We start from the raw sequence: 25,387 nt of genomic DNA, 5'->3' as shown, positions 1-25,387 counted from the left end.
GCAGAAACCTTCATCAAAACCTGCCTGAAAAAGCTGGAAACTTTCCCGCAAGCCTTCCTACAGCAGCGGGAAGCTTTGTCGAGTGGTTTGCCTCGGTTGGAAGCGGCAATTCCGAACATCTAGACCAGTGGGGAAGCGATTTAGGACTAAGTGCTGTTGATGCTAACTATGGACACAGACGCAGAGTGTGATCTCTCTTTAGTAGCAAGCTAAACTGATCAGTTGAAGGGAACTACGTGAGTTTTATAGGCCTGGTCACAAGCCCGGTGACGTAGAAGGCACGTGAACGAAGCTTCCAGACTTGTGATAATAATAAACAGGGAGATCCCTTGTGGCCACGCCTCAAATGGGCTTCTGAGAAACAGGAAGTGGAAATGGCTCGGGGTGATTGGTAGAGACGCTGCCGCCTGTTTATGATCCAATAATAGAGAGATGATTGCCTGCATATCAAAATCTCATGTCGGGGCCACGGGTGCACAATTAATCAACCGACCAAATACGGCATTGAAGTGCTGTCAGGCTCGTGTTGGGCATGTCTACACTATTGCGCTGTTTTGTATCTGTCTTGTATGTTTGTATGAAATGAGACGTATTGATAATTAATAACTTTGTTGCAAAGTAAACTAAAAGGCCAATTGCAAATTTAATTTAAGAATATTAAGAATTTCTGTGTTATGGGCCAGTTAGTGCCTGAAATAAATACTGGTAAAAGTAAAGAGATTGGGTGATGTTTTTCACATCACATAGCTTTAGCTTCCTGTTTTGGGGCTCCAAGTCATTACATCATTTCTGTTCATTTAACTCCTATAAATATATGATATTTGCCTTTTATGAATTATTAAACAGTCTGCTACGTGAGGAGTATAATGACTTGTTCTGAATGAACAGCCAATTTTGAAGCTGTCAGTTCAAAAGGCCCTAGAACTGTCATCTCTACATCCTTCACCTGTTGACAAGGATCCTGGCCTTAAAGGAAGAAGCGGAAGGAGGTTGATGAGAAAATGTGGAAGCAATGACGCACGACGTAACAGAAACATAATGATGTGACATAAGGTAATCTACCAAGTTTATAGAACAAGAAAGAAAACATCTGAGTCATGATGCACATGTAGTGCATGCACATAAACGTGGGTAATTTCTGTCTCTGATGGTTTTGTGCTGTGTAGCAGTATTGTACTTCGTCACATTATTTCCTGCTGCCTACAAATCGGAACTGGCTTCAAAACTTGCGTAGGAGCTTCTGTTTCTTACAGGCACTGTTGTACAGTGTAGCAAGAAATTAAACTACGTCACATGTTTTCTGCTTCAGAACTGGTTTCATAACTTGTGTAGGTGTTGCAGTTTCCGACAGGTTTTGCAAAAACTTCTTATTTTTCTTTCCGTACTTTGCCCAATTTTTATGCTTCCTATCAATTCAAATGATTTCAGAACTTGCGTAGGTGCTGCTGTCTCTGACAGGTGTTGTTGTACATTGTATGCAAAAAATTGTTGTTTGCCACATTTCTTCTTCTTCCTACCAGTTGGAACTGGTTTCAGAACTTGCGTAGTATTCGGGTTCCGGCAACGATCAGATGGAACTGGTTTCCACAGGCTAGAAATGTCAAGGGAAAACATTGGGGCCATAATACTTCAGCTTAAGAGCCCAGCTCTGGATGACATGGTTTATTTTTAGATCCCATGCCTGGTTTAACTTCTTAATTGACCATGTATAGTTCTGGCCTGGTTTTAGGACTTCCTTCCACCAACAGTCTGGCCGAATCAGTCTGAATGTTTCTTAATAATATGTGATAGACCCTATTAAATGCCTCAATGGACGTCTAAATTGCTCAAAGCGAATCTCATGGATCTAATATTAGTAAACCTTGCACAAGCTTCTTTGTAGAGCCAGGTGTCAGGCAACACTACCAAATTTAGGCATAAGTACTTGTTGCTAATCCTAGCACTGGTTGATCCTGATTAGAACATTATTATATAAAATAAATCTGCAATCAAAACACAAACCGAGCAGAAAATACCATAATTGACAATTGTTGCTATTACCCAGTGTTGATTTTTTGGTTAAGGCTTATCTTGGTGAAAAGGCACAGTATCTGTTTCCTCACAAAATGTAAAGACAAAATGCGTAAGAACTACACAGTCTTCCATGTACATCACATGTCTACAATCTTACCACCTGAGCCCAAGCCTTACTTCATATTTTGTGAAAGTAGAGAAAGCTAAAGGACACATTATGTACAGTACAGATCTCAATTAACTTTCTTTCCAATGAATTTAAATCACAATTGAGCTGAGTAAAAGTTGTGTAACACACAGTTAAAACTCTTGCAAAAGCAGCGTTAACTGTGTGCACAAACTTAAGACTGATCAAAGATTCTGAAAAATTAGAAGGCTCGTTATTTATGTTCAGTCTAAAACTGCAGAGTATAATTTATTCAATTTTGCACACAGTAAACAAAAAACGTTCTCTCCCATCCTTTCCCTTAATTTGTACAAGTGCCTGCAGTAGACGTGCATCTAACTTTAGACACAGACAAATAAGAAAAATCTGTACAGTTCAATGACTAGGAGACGTGATCAAAAATGCAAACTACACTGCTTTCAACTGGTTCCTGTTTACTGTGATTTAGAGCACAGGTTTTGCAAACTATATATAATCATGGTGTCAGGATGCTTAGCATGACACAGTCACACTCACGACAGGTAACTAATGAGGCTGTCCACAAGTAAATGGAAGGATTTGGAAAACATCCCATCGATCACGGGATTAAAAAACGGCGACAATTTCCAGGAAGGCAGCGGCGGAAAACATCAACAGAACCTGGGGCGCGCTGCGTGACTGCCCAGGACCTTCCTGTGGCTCTTCTGACAGGTGATCATTCAGAGAAGTCTGGCTAAAGCACTTCAGTACGACAGCGAGGCCAGAAAAACAAGAACCTATCCAAACAGTTTTGAATCAAGGCATTTCTGAACTTCACTCTGGTGAACCCTGACTTTCAAACTGCCAGACATCATGGAGAACGTTCCTTCCCACAACAGTAGGACTATGGAGCAGACTCGCAGAGGTAACAGTTACCATTAGAGACAGAAGTTCAAATGTGAAGTAAACTCTTTCCTCATCACACACCGACAGCATTTTGTCTACCATTGGCAGTCCAGCTGCTAATGCGGAAACTACATGATTATAACAGTGCCAAATTAAAATAAACTACCTTTAGTAAAAAAACTACAATATGATATTATTACAGTGCCATTTAGTAAAAACTAAAATATGATTAGAACAGTGACAAAATACCTTGAGTAAAAACCAAGCCACTCGTCGTAGTACGTCCAATATAGGCATCTCCGTTGGACTCACCAGGAGCACAATGATGCGGAGACTCAAATGTAGGACACACTCATGCTAGGTAACATCTACAAATGAGCCTGGGCAAACATGTACGTATCCTTTTATACTAGAATTTGGCATAATGCATACCATGAACCAATGATGTTTTAGCTTTCTTGAAATTTCAAACCCATTTAAAGTAAGGTTGATGTTTGTGACTTAATTTCTGATGGATGGAATAACTGCCACCTCGTAGCGGCTGCGCTCCACGAACTTTGGCTCTAAACCTGCTTTCGTCGAGAAATAGGCTCTGAAAGCTGCACTTTAGGATGATAAACTGAGGAAGTAATCTCAGCAATGAGGTAAAATGGTGGTTGGCCTTCTTCTTAGGTTAGTCTGATGAATGTCTCAAACCTCTCACAACAATGCACTTTGTGAGGACAAGTCATCAAAGCTAATGCAGTATATACCGAACAAAAGAAAGCCAGACAATGGGGCTACAACTATAAATTGAGTAGTCTGGTACATAATATATAAATTTGTAATATAGTGGCACCAAAGTTTGGAAGGGGAGGACCTTGCAAACGACCAATCCAAATGTAGATGCCCACTGTCCAGGAAGCTGAAATCGGGGGAAGCTAGACTGATTCACAGTGCAGTGTGGATCCACAGAAAAGAACTTTGGACCAGACCTGAGTCAGCTTACAGATGCACCCTATGTGGAAGAGACTGTCTGTACAGTCATAATTCTCAAAATGGAAGTATGTTCAGCCATACAAGATGCTGTATGGTGATGTAGATTAGGATCTAACCATGGTCAACATTGACTGTCATATATGACCAAAGTTGGACAAACTATTCACAGTTCAACACTAGCATCAACAGGTAGTTCAGACCTGACAGTCTAAATACATTTCAGGGTAATTGAAATAGAACAACATAACCAAAATACCTGACGTGGAAAAGAAGCTGCCCGTCGCATTAGACCAAACGCAGGCATTGCTGCTACCAGTGATGTACCGAATGGTCTGGAGACTCCAGTTACCTGTCTTTTATTAGCGAACAAGCCACGGTGACCATATTAGGGCAGCAGGAACTGGTGAATCACTAATTCCCTCGGCACAGTGTGTGTCTTCCTACAGGAAGAAGCAACGGAGCTTACACTAAGCAGATCACGTTTTCCACGTTTACCTTAGAAGTAGGAACAAAAGGGCACAGAGAGATGATTTAACAAGTGCTGACAGACAACCTTTTGATTCCACCGAGGCTTCCTTAAGTGTTATCTTTTATTCCCTAGTGTTATTGGACGCTTCTTGGTTATTGTAGCAGCAACAAGTGGTATGGTGGATGTTTTTGTGTTGGCGGATGATTGGCAGACTCGTGACACTTGCTGGACACTTTCTTCCGGGGGAATGTGAGTCTACCGGTAGATTGAGGGGGCACTTTGCACCTCCAGGCGACAACAAATTCAGGAAGTGAAAAGTCCCTGCCCTAATGGAAGATAGTAGTTTGGAAAATCCACTATGTAATCCATACGGCCTGGGGGAATACTTCAATGTCAAGGTGTTGCTATTTATGGAGCAAAGTCATCACTCACGGGAAAAGTGTTTACAAATTGTGAAAGGCACGTCCCGTGTTTGCTTAAATTTCTATTATCATTGCTAAAATTTTGATAAAGGTAAGCTACCACTCTGAGGAAAACATGGACTTAGTCATTGGGCAATTACAGCACATTGACAATAGATTCAATAACAAGGACTGTATACGAAATTCTGTATTTCCGTTCAATGACTAGGAAATCCCTTGTTTTCAAAATAACATTAACTAGAGTTCCCCGATCTCATACCTTCGCCAAATGATGTCAATCTTTATGACTGACAAATTATAGATTAGATTATTCCCCCCTGATTTAAGAAATAGGAACCTAATTTTCATGAATTATATCATTTTATCATAATCTCAACCAAAAGACAGTCTTATATTAACAAACAATGCATTCTAGCATTTCCTAATAAATTATGCAAATGAGGTCCTGATTTGAATAAATTATGTTTAATGATGTTGACCTCAACTAAACTTTCAAATACCACAAGTATGAAATTCCAGGCAGTTATCATTACATAATTATAAAACATTCTAATTAATTATGCAAATTAAGTCATTATTAACATAATCAAAATCTGCCTGTGTTTCGTTGTCAATTACCAATGTCACAAGCTTCAATTGTCCTATCATGGAATGCAGCTGATTTATAGAATTTCCCCATAAATTATGTAAATTACATCCATATTTGCATAATTGTCACATAACTATATTAAGCATCACGTAAGCTACCTACATACCAGAAATCACGACGATCCGTGAAACGGTTCTTGAGTTATCTCCTTTTGAATAATTTCAAGAATATATCCCTGCAGTTCCAGAGCAAGCCGCTAGGGAGCCCAAACTCACGTCACTTCTTCCCCAGCACGATAGCTACCTACCATCCAAATTTCATCACCCCAGCATGTCTAGATCATGAGATATCAAAACCGGAAGTTCAGCTGCAGTACCATAACAAGCCGCTAGGGGGCCCAAAATCTAATCATTTTGAGGTCTCATCAAGACCTACCCACCTACCAAGTATCAAAATAATCCATCAAGGCCTTCTCAAGTTATCGTGTTTACAGACAGACAGACAGACAGACACACACACACACACACACATACACGAACGCCCCTGAAAACATAACCTTCTTGGCGAAGGTAACAAGCGGAAATGTAGGCAGAGAATTGACTGTGACTCCGTGAGTTTATGCCACTTAGGATACTGTTAAACCACCACACAATAAAACTGCATTTGGCAATTCTTGAAAGGCCAAAAGAAAGTCATTCTCTGCAGGGAAAACACTTTTGAAGAGGTCTAATGACTAAGTACACTCCGTTTGATGATTTTATCAGGCACAGCATCAAGTTTCTAACTGCATAATATATAGAAGGAAGTGACATTGTCGGCAATGAAAACAGTTTTTCACAATAGATTTCTCAACCAGAGTCAGGAAGAAATCTTTCAAAGTCTGACACCTAAGCTATTGTGTAGACTGTATTTTAATTTCATTTGGGAGGCTAGTGTAGAATGGACATGTCATATTTTGTTGGAGGGATTCTTGGATGCCTAACATGAAAATTATGATGCTTTTTATCTTTGAAAATAGTTGCTGATCAAACTTGTTTATGTTTTCAGTGGCAAAATAGTTTCTTTACAATTATTTTCATATGTTTAGTACATTGCCAAAGATTCAACTAAAAAGCCTGAAAAATTGATCTTGATATACACTACTTGATGTGCAAAGACTTCAATCTATCTTCTAGGTGCTCAATTCTATTTCTAGATCCATGATTAACAAGTATTAGGTTCTCTGAATCCCTCGACTTTTCGTTTGCACGATCACTGTACATAGATTGATTCTGCCGAGAGCAGTTATTCCCAGAACAAGATATCAAAAAAGTCCCATTGCGCTTCCATAAGTCTGTGCATGAAACAATGCAAATAAATCGTAATCCCTAATCTCACATGTAATTATGTTTTAGTGCTGACAGTCCTTCCTGGAAGGTAGACTTGACGAATATTAGGTCTACATCAAATATGTCATCTCCATATTCCAGTAAGAGTGAGTAGACATTGCAGGGGTCTGAAGTGGTGATAGAATTCCCAGGAGGAATGTGGCAAATTGAATTTCTTTGTCGGTAATCCAGATTACAGTTGACCACACAAACCTTATAGGGTTTGACGAATTACAATAAAGCCATTAGAGGGAGGAACAGGTGTCTCATGTATCATTCGCCGTATTCTTGGAAATGCCGCGTTTTCGCGTGCACTGTCGGGTTTTGATATTTGCTTTTGCGGCGGCTCAAAAAGTTGGTTTTGCGGAATATGACAGAACATTTTGTTGGGTTTATGATATGATAATATCATTCACCGTATTCACATGCTAGAACCTTTTCGCATGTACTGTACTTTCTGGTGGGCGTCAGAACATTTTGTTGGGAAGAGAATTTGCTGTCGTCTTATACGGTTGGGCTGGAATCTTGGGTGATATGGAATACACTGTGTAGTATTCTATACTTATCAAGCTTTGGCTTTGCAGCAGCCCTGCAGAGGTGCGTGTGATTTGTTTCAGGTCACACAGGTCAGCAGACGGTACAGATAGGCAGACGGGTCTCCTAAATCATGCACCGAAATAACCCCGTCTTGTCTTATGTCATCAAACATGCTATGTATAAATTACTGGTCATGACGCATTCAGAATTTCTTGGAAAAGAGGGCTAGGTTCTTCCAAGGTAATTGGGAAGAAGTTTGGAGATACTAGGACTGAAATGAAAGTAGGCATAGTAGTGCTGTATTCAGAATTAAATCGAAATTGCTTGCATATGCTTAAATCTCCTTGCTGTTATGTATACGTTATGGTCCATGACATACTCAGAATGTGTTGGGAAGATGTTTAAAGACACTCTAGGACTGAAATTTTGCGGGTTTTATATGATTGTAGTCGTAGTCTTTTGAGACTGACTGACAGTATGTGATCATCATTGTACTTATAATTTAAGTTAAATAACCCTGTCTTTTCTAGTTATTGAACATCCTGCTACACGTATGTTTGAATTATGGGCCGTGATTCGCTTGGAATTTCTTGGAAAGGTTTGCAAAGAAGAAATCTACCCTGGGAGTCAAACTCTCTGAGGCCGTGTGTGGAGAGCTTACACGCGCAGGAGAGGGATAACTCGTCCCCAACCCATGCCCCCTCCCCACTATCCAGCCAGCCTCCACTTTTACGCTTACCTTGGAATTTCTTGGAAAGGAGGATAATTCTGAAAACCATGATGGAAATTTAGAGGAACTTAAAAAAACTAGCCTATTTCTAAAATTGATTTCAAGTTGCAATGTGCACCACAATAGCCCCATCTGGCCTAGTTTTGAATGGGCTGCAACATGTTCAATGTTTAAGTCAAGGGCCATGATGAATCACTGGAAAGAAGGAAAATTTTGTGAACTAAAGAAATTTTAGAAGAAATTAAAAAAAGGATTTTATGATGTGCACTGCAATTACCTAGTCTGGTCTAATATATAAATTATAATCTGTTGATAGAATGATACAAAAAGGCTGGTAATTTTATGGTAATTTCTTTACAAAGTAAATCAACTCCACACCATTGCATAGTGCCATTCAAATGTGGAGGTGCAAATGCTGTATGAGTGTATTTAAATTGAAAACACAGCTTTATTCAAGTTCTTACCTTTGACAGGCCCATGATGTTGTAGCTGAGAGTCTTCAGGTCACTCAGAACAAACTCTCCAGCCAGAGGAACAAAGTTCTCATAGCAGCTCCATTCAACTGCAGCAACAACAGGAAAAGGAATATAAAGTTTAACACAATTGTTATCAGCAATCATATATAGTTGAGTATACAAAGACATGATTGTGTGTATCTATACGCAGTCATGTGTAACATGTAGAAAAGAAATACTTGTAATGACATTAAAAATGCCTATTAAATGGTTGAAAGAAAGGTACAAAATTGTTGTTGTCAATGACCTAATTAAACAAAGATCGATTTTCATATCCCTAAAAAATCCTCCTTGGTCAGATGATGAAAAATCAGATTCTCAAGTGAGAAATATGAAATAGTAATTCAATGAGAACCACTACAATGTTACATGTACTGTGATGTACATAACAGGAAATGCCTGTTTTTATTCATGTCGATAACATACTCGATATTTGTAACATCGTGGTAATAATTTGTGGAGGTGGACAGTATTACATTGAAGGTCAAACCATGCATAACAAGAAGCTGTGAAAAACAAGCCTTTCTCAGAAATAAGGACTGCTAATGAACAGGTAGCTTGTCTTTATTTATCTTGTAGCCAGACCGAACTACGTCATAGCTATCTGAGGACAGTAACAAGTCCACTTCCAGGCAAATTCTTGGTCTTTAAAGGCATCCGATGCAATTTTAGGGAGGCAATACAAAAGGTAATACATTCGGATAGTAGTATTGGATCTGTCTGACATTGACATTTACTGCCATTTCTTAGCACCTTTTTGTCATCCAATAAATTTTCATACTTGAAAAACTGAAATAGCCCCAAAACAAGGTAGAAGCAGCTACATAATTGCATATGATACAAAACAAGTAACCCTTTTCCAACATTGCATTTTGCCACTGACAGATATCAGTATGCTACAGGTTGATTCAACTTACTGCGTTAAAAGAATGACCAGTACATTGACATTGAAAATCTTGTTTTACTACTTTGAAATTGCACTGTGTGCCTTTGATACTTATCTTGTAGCCAAACCTTGCCACGTCAGAGCCATCAGAGGACAATAACAAGGCTACTTCCAGCAGGATTCTTAGGAAACACTCCATCTAAGACACGTCCACAGCGGCAGGTTATGGGAAACGTAGCGTAAGTCTTTTTGATCTCGTTACGTCACTAACGACGTCAGGCAATACTTGATGGTGTTGTTGCGAAACAAGGAATGACAGGAATTTCTTGGAATCTTAACACTTCAAGATGGGGCCAAGACTACTGCCATCTGACTTTAAAGTAGTCAAGATGAAAACAAGTCGAGGAAATCCCAGAATCATGTAAACCAAGGTACAGACTTTTTCTTAAGACTGAATAAAATTTTCAGTTTAGCATCATTTTTTTTATCTGAGAACCAACAAATATATTGGTATGCCTATATAATAAAAAAAGTTAAGATACAAAATAAAGGACAGGTCATCTAAGTACAAGGGGAAAGAATTCAGCTGCTGGAGAAACCTGGGAAATTTCTCTCAGTGACATAATTTATTATAAAAAAAATCACCTGCAGCGCTTTGAAGAATAACGGGCTTAACAAGCGCGGAGGTCAAGGCAAGGCCATCACACTGCCTCGCAGCATCAAATGTTAAAGGCAATCCGGCCGACACAAAGCAACCATGAAATTGAAACTGTCACCCATATAACCTACCATTAGGCTTCTTAAAAAATCTACCAAAGATTGGAGACAGGGCATTTTTTTACTATCTGAAGAAAATGCACACATAGATTTTGTTGCTGCTGAGCAATATATGCCGGATTCAGTAACAAGCTTGTTTGCTCACTATCATTATACAAACTAGGTAAGTGTTTTTTCCTTCACTGCAAGGACAAATGCGATGACTTCTGAAGCCAAAAATTAAAAAAAGACAAAAATTTTATGACATTGTAGATATGTTGTCACTGGTGGTATATGTTGAAAAGCCCTGGAAAACTTCATTTGACAGGCCTTGCTGTTTTATCATTATTCATGATATTCCTCACTACAATCTCTTAAGTGTTTTTCTCATGATAATTTAAAAACAAGCCTCCCCCAACCCATAACAAACATGTTTGTGTGGATGTTGACATGTGTCTGAGGACTGTGTGGCTACGATCCGGCAGTATTTAGTCTACGTTGGAAGCTAACACGTCAAACAGTCGGCCACTTCAAAACCTAGAAACCAAACAGCAATCTGCTACTGACATACATGTATGACTCACCATGTCACGTGTCTGTCCTACCAGTCTGAGACTAAGTGTAATGTTATTCTTACTCAGTTTAAGTCAAATTGATGATAATCGTCAAGTAGCCAGCGTAATCACCTTCTTTCTTTCAGTGTGCGACACTGTGACTGCCAATAAAGTCATCTTGTATCTCATGTAAATTTGTATAAAGTGAAATCATAGAAACAGTCACTGTGGATTTTCCACTTCTCACAGGCTGGTGCCGTATGGTCGGAATGTGGGCCAACCCAATTTCTCTCATATTGGAACTGTTACGATCTGTCGACCTACATTTATTTTACATTAAAAAGCTGCACACTTCACAACACAGGAACCAAACAGCTATCTGCCAGTGATATTTTACCTAAATGTACTACTCTTGTAGTGTCTGAATAATCTGCATGAAGTGACATCATAGAAACAGTGGATTTGTTCATTTCTCAAAGGCTGGTGCCGTACAGTCGAGAATGTGGGCGAATGCAATTTCCTTCGTGTTGGAAATTACAGTTACAATCCGTCTTCCTACATTAAACAGCTGGCCACTTCACGAGGTACAAACATTAGGAAGGAGATCAGACCTTTATATCTGGTTGCCATGGCGCCGTTGATAGTGTCGGGCTCCTGGAAACTGACGACCAGAGACATGCTGCTGGACACGCCTAACCGCACCGCAGTGGGAGCACCAGGAGGTCCTGGAAAACAAACATCAACAATTTTTAATTACGATATCTTACCTTAAAGTTGATTTTCTATTGTGATAATTTGAGGTCTGGACGAACACACAGACTTATTTATTTTCATTTAAACTTTGTATTCATTAGATCAGTTGTTTTAATTGTATGTTATGCTATATTTGTAAAATCAATGGCAAAGTGTACTACCATATTTGACAATTAAATTGAAACATATCTAAAATTGCACTCTAAACTCTGAGATCAGAAAAAAATATTCAGTACAACTCTGAAAATCAGGACTGATTGATGTTGCTGGGTTTCAGAGTTGTACTGAATATGTTTTTCTTATCTCTTCGAAGTGTTATGTTAGACGAGATAATTTGTATTCTGTAAATCGAAGGAAAAATGCGGTACTGCTGGGGAGATCCCTGTATGTAACCACAATACTCCCAATGCACCTGAGTTACCTCTTGGGAACGTGACACTCCCAGGTCTGGACAAACACACAGTTTATATAATGTACTCACATTTCTACTCTCCATGCAGAGATTTAGGCTTCAGTTTATTTTTGTCATGTCTTTAGTATATTCTATCAGACTTTCTTTTGTGTATCTTATTTCTATGACTCAGGCTGTGCCAAATGCCTTAAAGGATTTGAAACTCCCTGAGGCTGATGCACCTCAGTTGACATCTGAGGATTTGAAACTCCCAGTGCACCCTGGTTACCTCCCAAGTGTCTGACGTAGATTTTTCCCTACCAGCAGCTCTGTTCATATTCCAGGAAAACATTTGGGTTACTTTTCAGACTCAATGCCAAGTCCATTAGGCTTGGAAACAGCCATGCGATAGGAATATCAAATGGTGTCACAGAGAGCCGTGAAGTGCTTTCACTTTTGATTGTAATTAATTTTCTGTTATGCAACACAAGATACTGATTTTTGAAAGTCATTGGAAACACTTGCACTGGGGTCTTAATTGAAAAAGAGATGGACACCCCTCCTTCTCTCCCTCCTACACTCCCTCCTTCCCTTCCTCTCTTTCAGTATCTTTTTCCATCTCCCTCTCTCTCTATCTACAAATGTATATATAATAGCTACCTGTAACATAACTAAGCAATGGCTCTATAGACAAAATGGCTTTGTTCTAGACCTTACATAAATAAACCATTTAAAATGCCGTTATGTCTGCCGTATCCAGGAGACCACTAACTGCATCAGTCTGACCCAAGCATCCGATTCCATAATAACCGGTTACATATTAACCTCACGTTATATAAAACACAAATTACTGGGTTTACTCTGACCAAATACATGCACCCCATCTAAATTGCTGAGAAAATATGCTCAGTCCTTGTACCCATTTCTAGTCTGTTTAGTGTCACCAAAAAAGGACATTCGAGAATGTTAGGAAACAAGCATGAGAAAATGTTATACTTAGTCTACGTACAATGCCTTGCTAATATTCAGTTCAGTTGGACACACCTGTAACTTAATACCTATGATTAACAACGGCTAGGAACAAGGCCTAATTAAATGAACATAATTTACATCTGAGCTGGCGATTAGCATTTAGGAAGTGGAACAGGCAACTTAGAAATCTACCACTGTGACTATGAGAAATATGCATTTCAGAAAACACAATCTAAACTTAGTATTGATTTCAAATTGGTAGAATGTATGGGTATCATAGAATGTGTACGAGCCTACGAGGAATTCAGGAATCAGATTTTTAAACATATGATGACACTACAAATTATAGTTAAGGCAGTATTTGAAACACCCACCTGCGGTAAGAAGCAAAATGTTGCTTTTTCAGAATGAATTATTTTGTAAAATAACAACTGCGAACACTTTGGCAAAAAACTTGCCAAATGCTCTAAGCTTGATATACATTGTACTAAGGGAAATATTGAGGGAAATAGAAAATCAATGATCTTTTAAGCCCTGAAAAGGACTTAGGCAACTTACTGAGAGTGCTATTCTGCAGAAGTTCCCGCATTCCTGTCGACCCCTCGGAAAATGCCCTTTTCCAGACTTCTCCCGTTGTCTCAAACTCCGCAGCACTACCGAACAACTTTGGCCGGCCCTTCCATCGAAAACTTAACGACCTTTGCCTCATGATGCCTGCCCTTTTTGAACTCACAATGGCCAAATTCACCACTTACTAAGAGGAGGCAAAACTGTAGACAACTACTCCACTCTTCTCAAATGGCACACTTACAGAAAAGACACCACAAAAACATTAATTAGCAGTCACTAGCCCTAACGGTTTTCTCAAACTGTTTGGTGTGTTATGAGGACAAACAGGTACAACCGGGTACTTGTAGTATCTCTACCTCATTTGCATTTACATCACCGTCAGGGTTCTCAGAAATTTTTCCATGGGCTCACCGGCACTTGTGCAAGCCATCTGGCTCATTTGCATAAAGTGACGTGAGCTCTGGTGCAACGACCGCGGGAGAAAACTGCAGTAAACATGTGGGTGTTCACGTGTGGTGACTGAAATCTGAGCGCAGGGTTGGCACCCGTAATATCTAACCCTTCCTCTCAAGGCTTTTACAAAGGACTGAGGTGTTACTGAGGGGCTAAGCAGTGTTGTGACATTTGGAAGTGGTATTTTGTTGCCGCAAAGCCTACATGTACGTGTTGGAGCAGGGCTGAAAAGCTGTAAGGTTGAACCTATTGTTATTCCAAAGGCTACATGTAGCTACTGAAATCATTTGCATTCTTCCCACAGATTTACAAGGATAATGTAGGTATAGAGACTTGAATAAACACTTACAGGAGGTAAGTGACCTTACAGTATTCAGAAGAAGTCTAGGTCTTCATCAACTACAACTGATAACAAATTGAAACATTAAACAAAAAGACATGATATACACTGTATGGATCATAAAGGTAGTCAATGTACAATCATAATCAAAAGGATGTGAATTTCATTGCATCTTGGAAACACTCCCCCTTCTTGTTCTAAGAAAATGTAAATGAGAATTTATTTCTAAGTATGAAAGGATGTGGTCAGGACAGATTTAAGGGTCACTGGGGTCAATGGCAGTCGGCCAGGCCATTTCAGCCCCTAATGTTCCAGCTGAGGCCCACAGCCCTCTGGGGCAGTTTCCTCCTTCCAAGATTCCTTCTGTGAGGCCAGGGCAAAATCATTGTATGCTTTAAGGCCACACCAATTTATTCATTGGCTCATGGCTATTTTTTAAAGTAAAAATCCAGCAAAAGGACAAGATGAGTACAGACTGGGTTAGGAGGAAAACCTTTTTAAGTCTGGCTAAGTACAATCATGCCTTAAAACTGTGTGTACCACTTACACATTGATTTTGCAGTCCAGCAATATGTTTTAAAATCCAACAACCAAGAAATTGATTTGGTATGGACTTAGGATAATGAGAAGAGTACAAACAAGTTTGAAATACAGATTGTTTCATGGAGCTGTATCATTCCTGTATCATTTAAATTTCAATTTTTACCAATCTATAATATTTCGGCAGCTGTGTTTTGAAGTGTTGCGTCAACACAATTGTCACATTAAAAGGTAAGCCATTAAAGGGAGCCAGGAGTACATTTGCCTTCAAAGTTGTCCTTTTCAAGATTTGGAACGATACATTATCAAGTATGTATTAAGCCATAAGCCCCAAATAGCTGAATTGGGCCAGTAAGTGCCCTATGGTATAATCAGTCATGAAAAGTGGTAAAATATTGGAGGCATTGTAACTTGTAATTATTCACTAACTACGCTATTACAGCCAAGATTCTTTAAACATGATTCAGAAGATAAGTCTAGAGTAAAACTGCAGGAAATGTTATTATAATAGCATATCAAATTTTGTAGTATGAAATAGAAAATATATTGGCCTCTATGAAAAAGGAGGCTGTAGGTTTTATTGATATCAAAACATAAATAAAACAAAACAAAATAAAATAAAATACACTCAGTGTAGATCAAAAAGTACCATGTCAGCTGTACACAAGTAACTGCTGTCCACGTGTGTGCTACATTCTAGATGATTTGTGGGTGGGCAGATGAAAAGTTCTAGAAGGCTCACTTTATCAAGGTGTTTACCCAGTAGAAACTAATCTGACATGCGGTTCTCTAAGAAGGAAAAGCTCCTGCAGCTACGAGGAAAAAGGAAGGATGAAAAGCTGATGAAACGACATCCGCCGTCACGACTTCGCTGAAAAACGGATGAAAGGATGATTATTTCATAGTTCGCCGAAGAACGGAAACACACGTGACGTGGACTGGGTCAAAGAAAAATGGACATGATAGGCTGATAGAAAGCTAATCGGATGATGTCCACTGTCATGAATTTATGGAAAAATGCATCAGATCCATTTTTCCATGAACTCATGACAGTGGACATCATCCGATTATTGGGTATTACACACACACAAACACACACAAACAAAGCCTGCATGATTTTTTAAAATCCAAAACCAATAAATTGACTTGACGCAGCCTTATAGCCTGTAGGGAAGCTGACTGCACGATGTCTGAGTATCACGACTTCGCAGAAAAACTGATCAAAGGACGGGCATTTGCGGAAGGATGGACACACGTGACATCAACAGTTGGTCAGGGAAAAAGTCCGGAAAAATGGACATTATGGGCTTAGCTGGGAAGCTGATCACATGATGTCCACTATCACGACTTCGTGGAAGAACGGATACAAAACAAGTGAAGGGTGAAAGGATGGCCATTTCTGCAATGTTATGGAACGATGGACACAGTAATGCCTCAGGAGAAGCCTCAACGGATATAACGATGCTGATGGTGGAGATTCCACTTGTACCTTGATCTAAACATGGGGAAGAAAAGGAGATAAAAGCAACATAAAGCATCTACTTGGAACCTATAAAATAAAGTTTAGAATCTAGTAGATTATAGAGAGTCTTTCTTTGAATGTGCAAATCTGCAGACTACTATATTAGTCTTACTGACTGAAGTTTGAATTTTTCTGCAAAAACAATACAGGCCGTGCAATATTGATGTGGGGTGATATTATCAGGAACTTCATCCTACAACACACAGACCAACAACCATAACCAATTCATCTTCTTTTATTACTGGTAGGGATTTAACTTATCTCATCTAGTGACAGTAACATTTGCATGCATCCAGGAAGCCTACATTATGGGAAGGATGCTGTCAATTCCGTGCTATTTGGAGATTTATCGAGCGGTAACGATCATTTTGACATACAATCTGAGGATGGCTTAAGGATGAAAGTGATGGATACTTCCTTAGGTTCGTGGAAGGACGGATACAGTCAGTGACGCACACAAGCGCAAGGACCTCCTCACGCTCTGAAATTCCCAGAAAATTGGAGACAAGCAGAATAAAATGATGTGGATCAATAAGTAGGAAATGTAAAAGTCTTGGAAAAAGGGAGTGTATGGCTACTACTGGGAAGCTATAATATAAGAAGTTTTAAAGACATTCGTTTGAGAAGTGTAGTTTTGACTGCAAGCCAAGAAAGTTATCTGAAACTGGCTACTTGATTTTTTTTGCATCAAAAGTATTGATATTCCTTAGCTACAGACTTATACAATGTACATTGTAGGCAATATAAAATATAGGCAATATAAAATAACATACTCGTCATTGTATGGGATAATTTATGAGACAGTCTACTGTTCAGTAGTAAAGAACTTTATCCTATTGCAAGCACAAAGCTCAACAACCGTAACCAGCTCTATCACCGTGATATATGAGTTTTCCAAACCACTATCTCACATAGTACGCATTCAGCCTCAAGTTATCCTGTTTAATGGCAAATACAAATGTTGTTGATTCCGAGCCTGGGAAGATTGTTAGGAGGCGATGAAGCGTAGTCGTGACAAGACAATCTGTATCTGTCCGGAAGTTTGACGTCAGCGCGCCAGAGGGAGCCAATAAAGATGTAAGTGGAAGAAATCTTCCCCATTTTAAGCTTGCCTGGCCACAGTGGTTCTATATTTAGCCTGGGTGATTTCCAATTCGATTATCTCGGTGTTACGCGTGATCTTCCTGAGGGACTCGAGTGAGTAACAACACGGGCTGCCTCGCTGGCTGAAATGCTGACCTTATTTGCCATGGAAAGTGCTGCTGTAGAGAAGTGGCATGGAAACGTCATATGATCTGAACTTCAAGAATCACAGTAGTTCTCCTACACGTATGTGAAGAAACCTTGGTTTAATAAAAAGAGTAAACAATAACCTATTAATCTCTGAATTTCTCTGCCTCTTTCAGTCCACCTCCCTCTTATATTAAATGAAAATCCCCATTAATTTTCTGCAAAAAAGGAGCAGAAAAGTTAGATGCATTCATCATCACAGGACAAGTGACATTTCAAGACTGTCTTCTGCTGTCAACTTTTGAGGAGGCAAAACCTGAGGTCCTTGGTAGGGAGAAAACTAACCGAGCAAACGAACAAGAAGCTGAGATGAACTCCAAAAAGTCAGTGACTAAAACAATCATATTGCTTGGCAACTCCACTGTACCTTAGCAACACACCTACCCCACCCACCCTGGCTTTACTCTCGCCCACTATCCACCATTTATATCCAGAATCTTTGGCTGTATAAAGCTATATAATTTTTCTAATCCTATAAAATGTCAAGTTGTTTATGTTAGAAACTTTGAGACAAAAAAAGAATGTATCTAGCGGTAACACAACACAATACATACAATGTTAGGACAGTCCTAGCTGCATTGAGTGACTTGGACCATCTTCAAGGAGAGACCTCTATCAGTATATGCTGGAACTGCAACTACAGTGACTTACATGTATAACATCTCCAGAATATATATACAAATAACATGTAATAAACTGTACAGTGTACTGTAACAGTAATTCTTTAAACTGTCATCCTGGTAGATTCATTTTTGCAGTGACCTTTAATTTTTGACACTGTAAATATATCTCCCATCCAACTACATTTCAACCTCGAATTTCAGTTTAATATGTTCACTGTTTTTGATCATAGCTAATGCAGTGATATAGTCATGTAGAGCTGATAGGAAAATGAAGAACACCTACTTGCATGCTCAAACCCAGCCTTCATTCTCTTCAGCAGCCGGAAGCGCCACTCCCAACTCTTCAACTGTTGTTCTTGTTCCTGTAAGTTTGAACAGATGAAGAAAAGGATCAGCAAGGAAATGTTTTTTTCTAAAATTTTTTTTTTGAGTGAAACACTAAAAAGAACAGAAAACTGAGAAGGATGAAAAAAACTTGTCTTTTAGATTGACAGATCTTTTGTCGTGCCTCAACAGTCAAATTATAAGAGATGGATGAGATGAAATTAAAATGAAGGCCCTCTCATACCTTCTGCTGCTGCGCGCTGGTGGGGGGACCCATGTTGACCACCTGCTGCATGATGTTGTCCACCTTTCTCTCAGCCTCGCTCACTAATGTCGCCAGGTGGAGTCCCCGGGCCTCCGGACACGAGACTGGAGAGAGATGACAGGTTAAGGTTACATTAGTTCTGTGGCTTTGTACAGTCAAAACTGGCCAGGAAGACCACTCAGGGAATACATGTAGATAAAATCTTGTCTAAGTGGACAGGTACATGTATGTGGTCACTATTATAAGATTCCTAATGTCGATGGGAAAAATTATCTAAGGGCATGGTCTTCTTTTCTCAGATTCCTTTAAGATGATTACTACAGTTACTTAGCAAGCTTGACATACAGATAGAGTGTCATTCGATTCTAGTATTGCATGCATGTATATCTGGCTTCACATGGTACTGAGGCATTTAGACAAATTGCACTGTCGTATTGATTACAGTAACTTACTGTAATAATTATTAGTAGTAGGAAGACGGGATATTTGTTTTCCTGCAATTAGCTCACGTGGAAAATTTCCCACTGCACGTGCATGACATTTAATCATGTTTTATGGAAGTGACACGAAAAAGGCTGCATTTGGCCATGAACTGGTGACGTCACAGAAGTCTTTTTTGGCAAACAAAAATGTGGATAACTGTGTTTTTAAACAAATTGTTCTAAGTGGCAGATACCGGTACATAAGACTTGGTGGAATTATGTTTTACTTAAATTGAAAGATGTTATAATGAAATTTCTGTATAAAAGTCAATGGCACTTACTGCCCCGGCTGTCATAAAAATGTTCATGATAATGGATAATTCTATTAACTATCTAACCATATCATAAAATATGTTTCTGCATGAAAGTCAAAGGTACTTACATCTGGGGTTGTCCACTGCCCCGGCTGTGATCAGCATCTTGGACATGGGCACGTTGTTGGTCATCACTGCTACGTCCAGCGGAGTGAAACCTTCCTCGTTGATACTGGATTGGGAAAAATGGATTGTAATGATTCACAGGTCCTGTACATGTATATGCACACTTTTGAAGAAGAGTAGGGGTGACCCGATGTGGCCAAATATAACACACCTAGCAAAGTCACATGATTTGCACTGCTACATGTACATACCAAAAAAGCTTCATGCTTTGACCAAGTCGCCCAAAAAGATAAAGGATTCAAAGAAATCATGACTGGAAATCATGAAAACTACATGTAGAATTATACCTGGGACCAGTGTTGATTTATAACTCGAATGTGAAACTTACAACAATGTAGAAACTGACAGAAAGACCAGAGAACTTCCACAAGATTGCAGTAAGCACTCTCGGGACTTCAGGTAGAGGGCTTGATGAGAAACTGGGTTTATGACCTAAGGCGTTGGTTCAATCTCTTTTATACGCAGTGATTTGATTCTCGTGAGTCTCCCGAGACCATTGTATGACGTATGGCATGTCACGTTGTGGTTTCTTGGTGATGAGTCAAATGTCTGACTGTATTTGTTCACATCGATTGAGATCTTTGTCAGCATATTATCATTCTACTGCTTCATGCCTTATTCATCACTTTTGTCACACCAGATCATGCTTACTTTCAGCATGATCTATTTTTTTGCATTCTTAACAAGGGCAACAGATAAAAGTGCTTTTAAATAAGAAAAAAAAACTTTCAGTTTTTCTATGACATGTGTTAGGAGTAAAAACTAGAAAGGAACAACTATGGGACCATATAAGGACAACGCATTAAATGAATCTTTTCTACTGGTATTGTGTACTAGTCATCTATCAGTGACATCAAGAGCTTAACGTTACAAGGCAGGCTTGAATGATTCATAACCCATATGTGAGTGCCATTTTCTAAACTTACAATATTATAATTGTGGTAAAGAGATTTAAAAGCCAGATTAAACTTATATCTTCAAAGTTTTTAGACTTGCCTTTAACAAGCATCCCTAACCAGTGAACTACTGGTATAGCCCCCCTGCTGTATTATCCCACAGTGTGAAGTGTGGCCCAAGGGCTAATGAATCAGAGATGGGCACTGCCCTATACACCAGTGTGCCATTAGTGTGGGAAGAAGTTCAATTTCTTTAGCAAAATAAACAGTACTGAATGTGTTAGTGGATCAGGAATTACTGCAACTGAAGGTGGTCGAACTCATTTAACCACTGTCAATGTGTATCCACTGGTTCTCAGATAAGGTTCTGAGCTGTAAATGCACAATATTCCCTCAGGCATCACTGGAATCACACTCCAGACTACTCTGAACAGATTGCTTGGTGTAATTCTGTCTCAACCTCGGTGAAACCTAAGTCAACCTTGTTTACAAGTCACGACGTTGCTTCATCCAATAGTCGATAATTACTCAACAGTGTAGAGACTGCTATATATTGCATAGGCTGACTCATGGTTACTACGTCAATCCCCAATTTACGATCATTGAATAACCCATACATATACATGTTGGATACAGCAGAAGCTTTTTTAATTACAAGCTGTCTTAAAGGCATCCAATGCAATTTCAGGACAGCAAAACAAAGCATTATTATTGATAAGGAAATCTGTCTGATATTGACATTTACTGTGGCATTTCTTAAGCACATGTCCATCATTTCATAGTTGACGCATGCTACGTGAGGAGTTCTTTATTTTTTGGTACCACCAATAAATAGCAGCCTATGGCATTATCACATCTGGTTTTTACATGTATCTATAAGATAAACACTTGGTAATGAATGGTGTCATTGATTTTCCATAAAAATTACATTTTAAACAATATTTTTTCATACCAGTGGAAACAGTTCTCTGTATTCTTGACAGTGGTTTAACAAAATGTAATACAAAACAAACATTATGACAATACATATTAAAATAAAAATATCGAATTGACCCCATTTTTGCAAATTTTGTCTCATATCTAAACCAAGCAAGTTGATGAATGGGTTTTTTACACGGGACAAATCCATCTGACAACAGCCTGTCCGTCCAACTGATGGAAGAGATTATCGATATCATGACAAAACATGCAATGCTGTCAAACGGCTATAGATTAATAATATATTTCCAAAACAAGCGCGGAGGAGTGAGATTCCACCCCTAAAACACTTCCCAAACTGAGTTGCACAAGTAAAATTTGTCTGGTACAGGTTATTTTTTAATTGCATGTATTGCTAGACTGTGATACACAATCTCTTGCTGTCTGGGGCTGATTGGCCTCTCCCTGAGATTCAAGAGGGCTTACCAGCTAGTGAAGGGCTACTAGTAAGTACATAAAACTGTGAATAAGTCAGGCTAGCACCAGTGCAGTGCAACTTCAAAATATACAATTTCTTTAATCATATATATTATAATACATGTATGTCTTACAAATATTCTGTCGCGCCAAATATCCACCACCTGAAACATGCATCTGTAGAGATCTCCAAAGCAACATCAGCCAGTAAAGTGCACTCACTGCTGCTGCATCTCCAAACTGTGCATACCTGGGGGCTATGTGCACTAGAGATCACTCAAACACTGCTTTTCAAAGTGGTGGATATATGAAAGCAAATAAATGTTAATGGAGTTCAGTAGTACAAGATTTGCTCAGTTCCGGGGGAGGGAGGGGGAGGTTAAGATGATGATGATGAATGTATGTTACCTGTTAATGTCAGGACAGTGAGGAGAGTTGAGTAAACTCCTGACAGCATCCAAATCCTGCAGCTCCACTGAGTCAAACAGAACTGGGGAGAAACATCCAAGATTAAAAATTTAGCAGGAAGAACAGCATCATAAAACAAACTGACCATTCAGATGTAATAATCAATAATGATCATGATAAATCTTTTCTACATTTAAAACAATATCTAATCAATCACTTTGATTGTTTTTCTGTCATCTGACATGACTGCCTGCTATTTTATAATCCATCTGTAGTACCACTTTTACTCACAAGGGGGCATGCCTAAAACACACAAAGATATGCTTGGAAACCAGGCTAGTCTATACCTGGAGATGGCATTGGTCCATAGCTGGTTTTCCGCGATCTCTTCCCCTTGTCCAGGTTTGGGCCCATGGCAGAGTCGATGGAGAAGCCTCTGTGCTTGTTGGAGAGCTTCTTGTTGACCCGTGAGGAGGTAGGCGGGGGTACGGAGGGCGGAGTCGCTGGGGGGATGTTTCTTCTCTTCATCTCCTCGCTGGAGGGAGAGTGCAGGCTCTCGATGCTCCTGGACCGACCAGACATCGCTAGCGGATAGTAGAAATCCTCCCCACTGGAGGAACAATATAATTCATCAGATCTATAGAATGCTATTGGACATATCAGAAAATGAAAACAGTTCACTAGAAGAAAAACTTCTACAAAAATGTAAGTATCAAGAAACTTAAAACTGTGATAACAAATTGTTACAACAGTTACTGTCACTTTAAGTTTCGGTACTTTGGAAAATTTTTACAGAAGAGTATAAGCCCCTGACGTAGGTAATCTTGTACTATGTCATACTGTGTAGTACATTTTTGTGGTCAGGAAAAGTAATGAACTCATGAAACTAAACTTTTGCTACTTTTCACAATGTCACCGACAGTAACTGTGATATCCACAATAAATTGTAAGTCAGTTAGAGAAGTAACTTTTATTTCCATTCAAAGTTTCTCCCACACACCTGCCACATTCAACTGCCATCCACACAGTGGATTTAGCAACACACAAGAGATGACTCATCTCAAGAAATCCATTCCATCTATTTTCACTGTATGAAGTAGATGGACTATCTAAACCCCCATCAGTGAAAGACATCAGATGCTGCGATATCATATTCAACGTCCTAGGAGAACTGCAGAAGTATGACACTCTTCACTCTCGTCATAAAGAGCTGCATCATAAAGAGCTACCGCACAACTACACCACAGATCCCATATCCATCAAACCTGCTCGGATGTCTTACATCAATGCAGAACTTCAGATGTTATGAGCCGAGTTACAAATCTTTTCCTCCACGCTGCATTTAACATCTTCCCAATCAAAGCACCACTTTTGTCCAAGGGCAAAGCCAAGTGCATCACTGATGACGCACAACTCTCGGCAGACGGATAACTCGCCAAACTCAAGATTGCCCATTTCCGGATGGATGAAGAGTTGGAGTGTAAAATAGCCTGTTGAGAGTTATGCATGCGGAAAGGCTACATCTGGCCAGTGGGGCGGAAAGGATTCATCATTGTTTCTTTTTTTTTCTTTCTGTGAGTTTGCAACTGTGAGTAGGGTGTAACTAGTCTTCACCAAAGTAACCATGCGGGTTCAAATACAGTAAAATTTAGCCAAATAGGGAGAATAATTGGAAAGGGGAGTTTAGCCACTGTAGAGTCTACTTATTAATAAGTGACACCTTCAGAAAAGTAATTTTCCCAAGTTGTTACATCACATAATGTCAATGAACGTATTAGGTTAGATTAAACATTATTTAAAACAAGATAGATCAAGCAACTGGATATATATACAGGTTACAGTGTGTTGTTTCAGAATCATTCTCAGTCACTATGAAAAATAGCGGAATGGATGGCTATCTGAAATGACTGACTCCTCAGTTACTTGATTTATTTTGTATAATGTCACTACACCACTGAATCATATCTGGGCAGTGAGGTTTGGATCAGTAACATTGAGAAATTCAAATTCCACTCACCCAACTTGCTACAGGCAATTTCAGTCCTGAGGATGGATCATTAAGCTATGCATGGTCTACAGTTGAAAAGAGCTAGGGGAATTTACCTCATCATACTAACCATAGATGATACTGTGCTAATGCGTCCTGTCATGTCACCACAGAAACTTAATTGCAAACTTGGAAAAACTCATTAACGTCAAATCCAATACGTCAACTTGTTGGTGTGCAATAATGACAGATACGTACACCAGATTTATATTATGGCTTTTGGGATCACCAGTACTAAGCCAACTACATCTGAGTGTAATTTCACACCTAGTAAACATTGCAGGTGTATTCTCTATATATCACAGTATAGGTACTCTCCAAGCAGAGGTTGGTGGAGAGGACTGTGACCTTTCTATCTAAAATATATACCCCATCTTCTGTCATCACTTTTAACCCAGTAAGTACAGACTGGGTCGTGAACTGAACTGGGTTGTATCCAACTTTTAGAATAACTTTCTCGCACAGGGTATAGACTGAAAAATGTCAAGGCAAATGAAAGGAACGAATAATGCTTTCTTTTTAGTCACATTATTCTAATTTGGAGGTGCAGTAATATACACGTCATGTAGGTGTAGGATGGACTCCGTCCAAACTTGGCACTGCTTTTTCAGATGCTAAATATGAAATGTCAAGGAAAAAGAACAAAATAATTGTGACATTTGAATTGCTTCTAAAGTTTACGGATTGTGAGCACTGTTTAGTTACAGTTCAAGTTGAACTAAAAGGGCAACACTGTGAATTTTGTTCTGGGACGCAGGCCAGAATCAATGTATCACTGCACATGTGATCCGTGAAATGTTTATTATGTTCTGGAAAAGTTACACTGGAGA

At 39.2% G+C, this 25,387-nt stretch overlaps 1 protein-coding gene across 1 annotated transcript in view; it reads right to left on the bottom strand.

Annotated features, from left to right (window-relative positions):
• Nucleotides 1-25,387, bottom strand: part of LOC109482164 (ankyrin repeat and fibronectin type-III domain-containing protein 1-like) — an 87,574-nt gene that overhangs the window by 18,568 nt on the left and 43,619 nt on the right. The window contains exons 10-16 of the mRNA XM_019784867.1: nt 22,858-23,120; nt 22,511-22,592; nt 19,754-19,857; nt 18,869-18,993; nt 18,584-18,662; nt 11,458-11,571; nt 8,600-8,697 (exon numbers count right to left, since the gene is read on the bottom strand). Coding sequence (XP_019640426.1) covers nt 8,600-8,697; nt 11,458-11,571; nt 18,584-18,662; nt 18,869-18,993; nt 19,754-19,857; nt 22,511-22,592; nt 22,858-23,120 — 865 coding nt within the window. The remainder of the gene's footprint in view (nt 1-8,599; nt 8,698-11,457; nt 11,572-18,583; nt 18,663-18,868; nt 18,994-19,753; nt 19,858-22,510; nt 22,593-22,857; nt 23,121-25,387) is intronic.

The sequence above is a fragment of the Branchiostoma belcheri genome, unplaced genomic scaffold, assembly GCF_001625305.1.
Source record: "Branchiostoma belcheri isolate BF01 breed outbred unplaced genomic scaffold, Haploidv18h27 scaffold11, whole genome shotgun sequence".
Lineage (NCBI taxonomy): Eukaryota > Metazoa > Chordata > Leptocardii > Amphioxiformes > Branchiostomatidae > Branchiostoma > Branchiostoma belcheri.
Note: the sequence above shows the minus strand (reverse complement) of the source record. Positions and strands in the feature narration are given on the sequence as shown.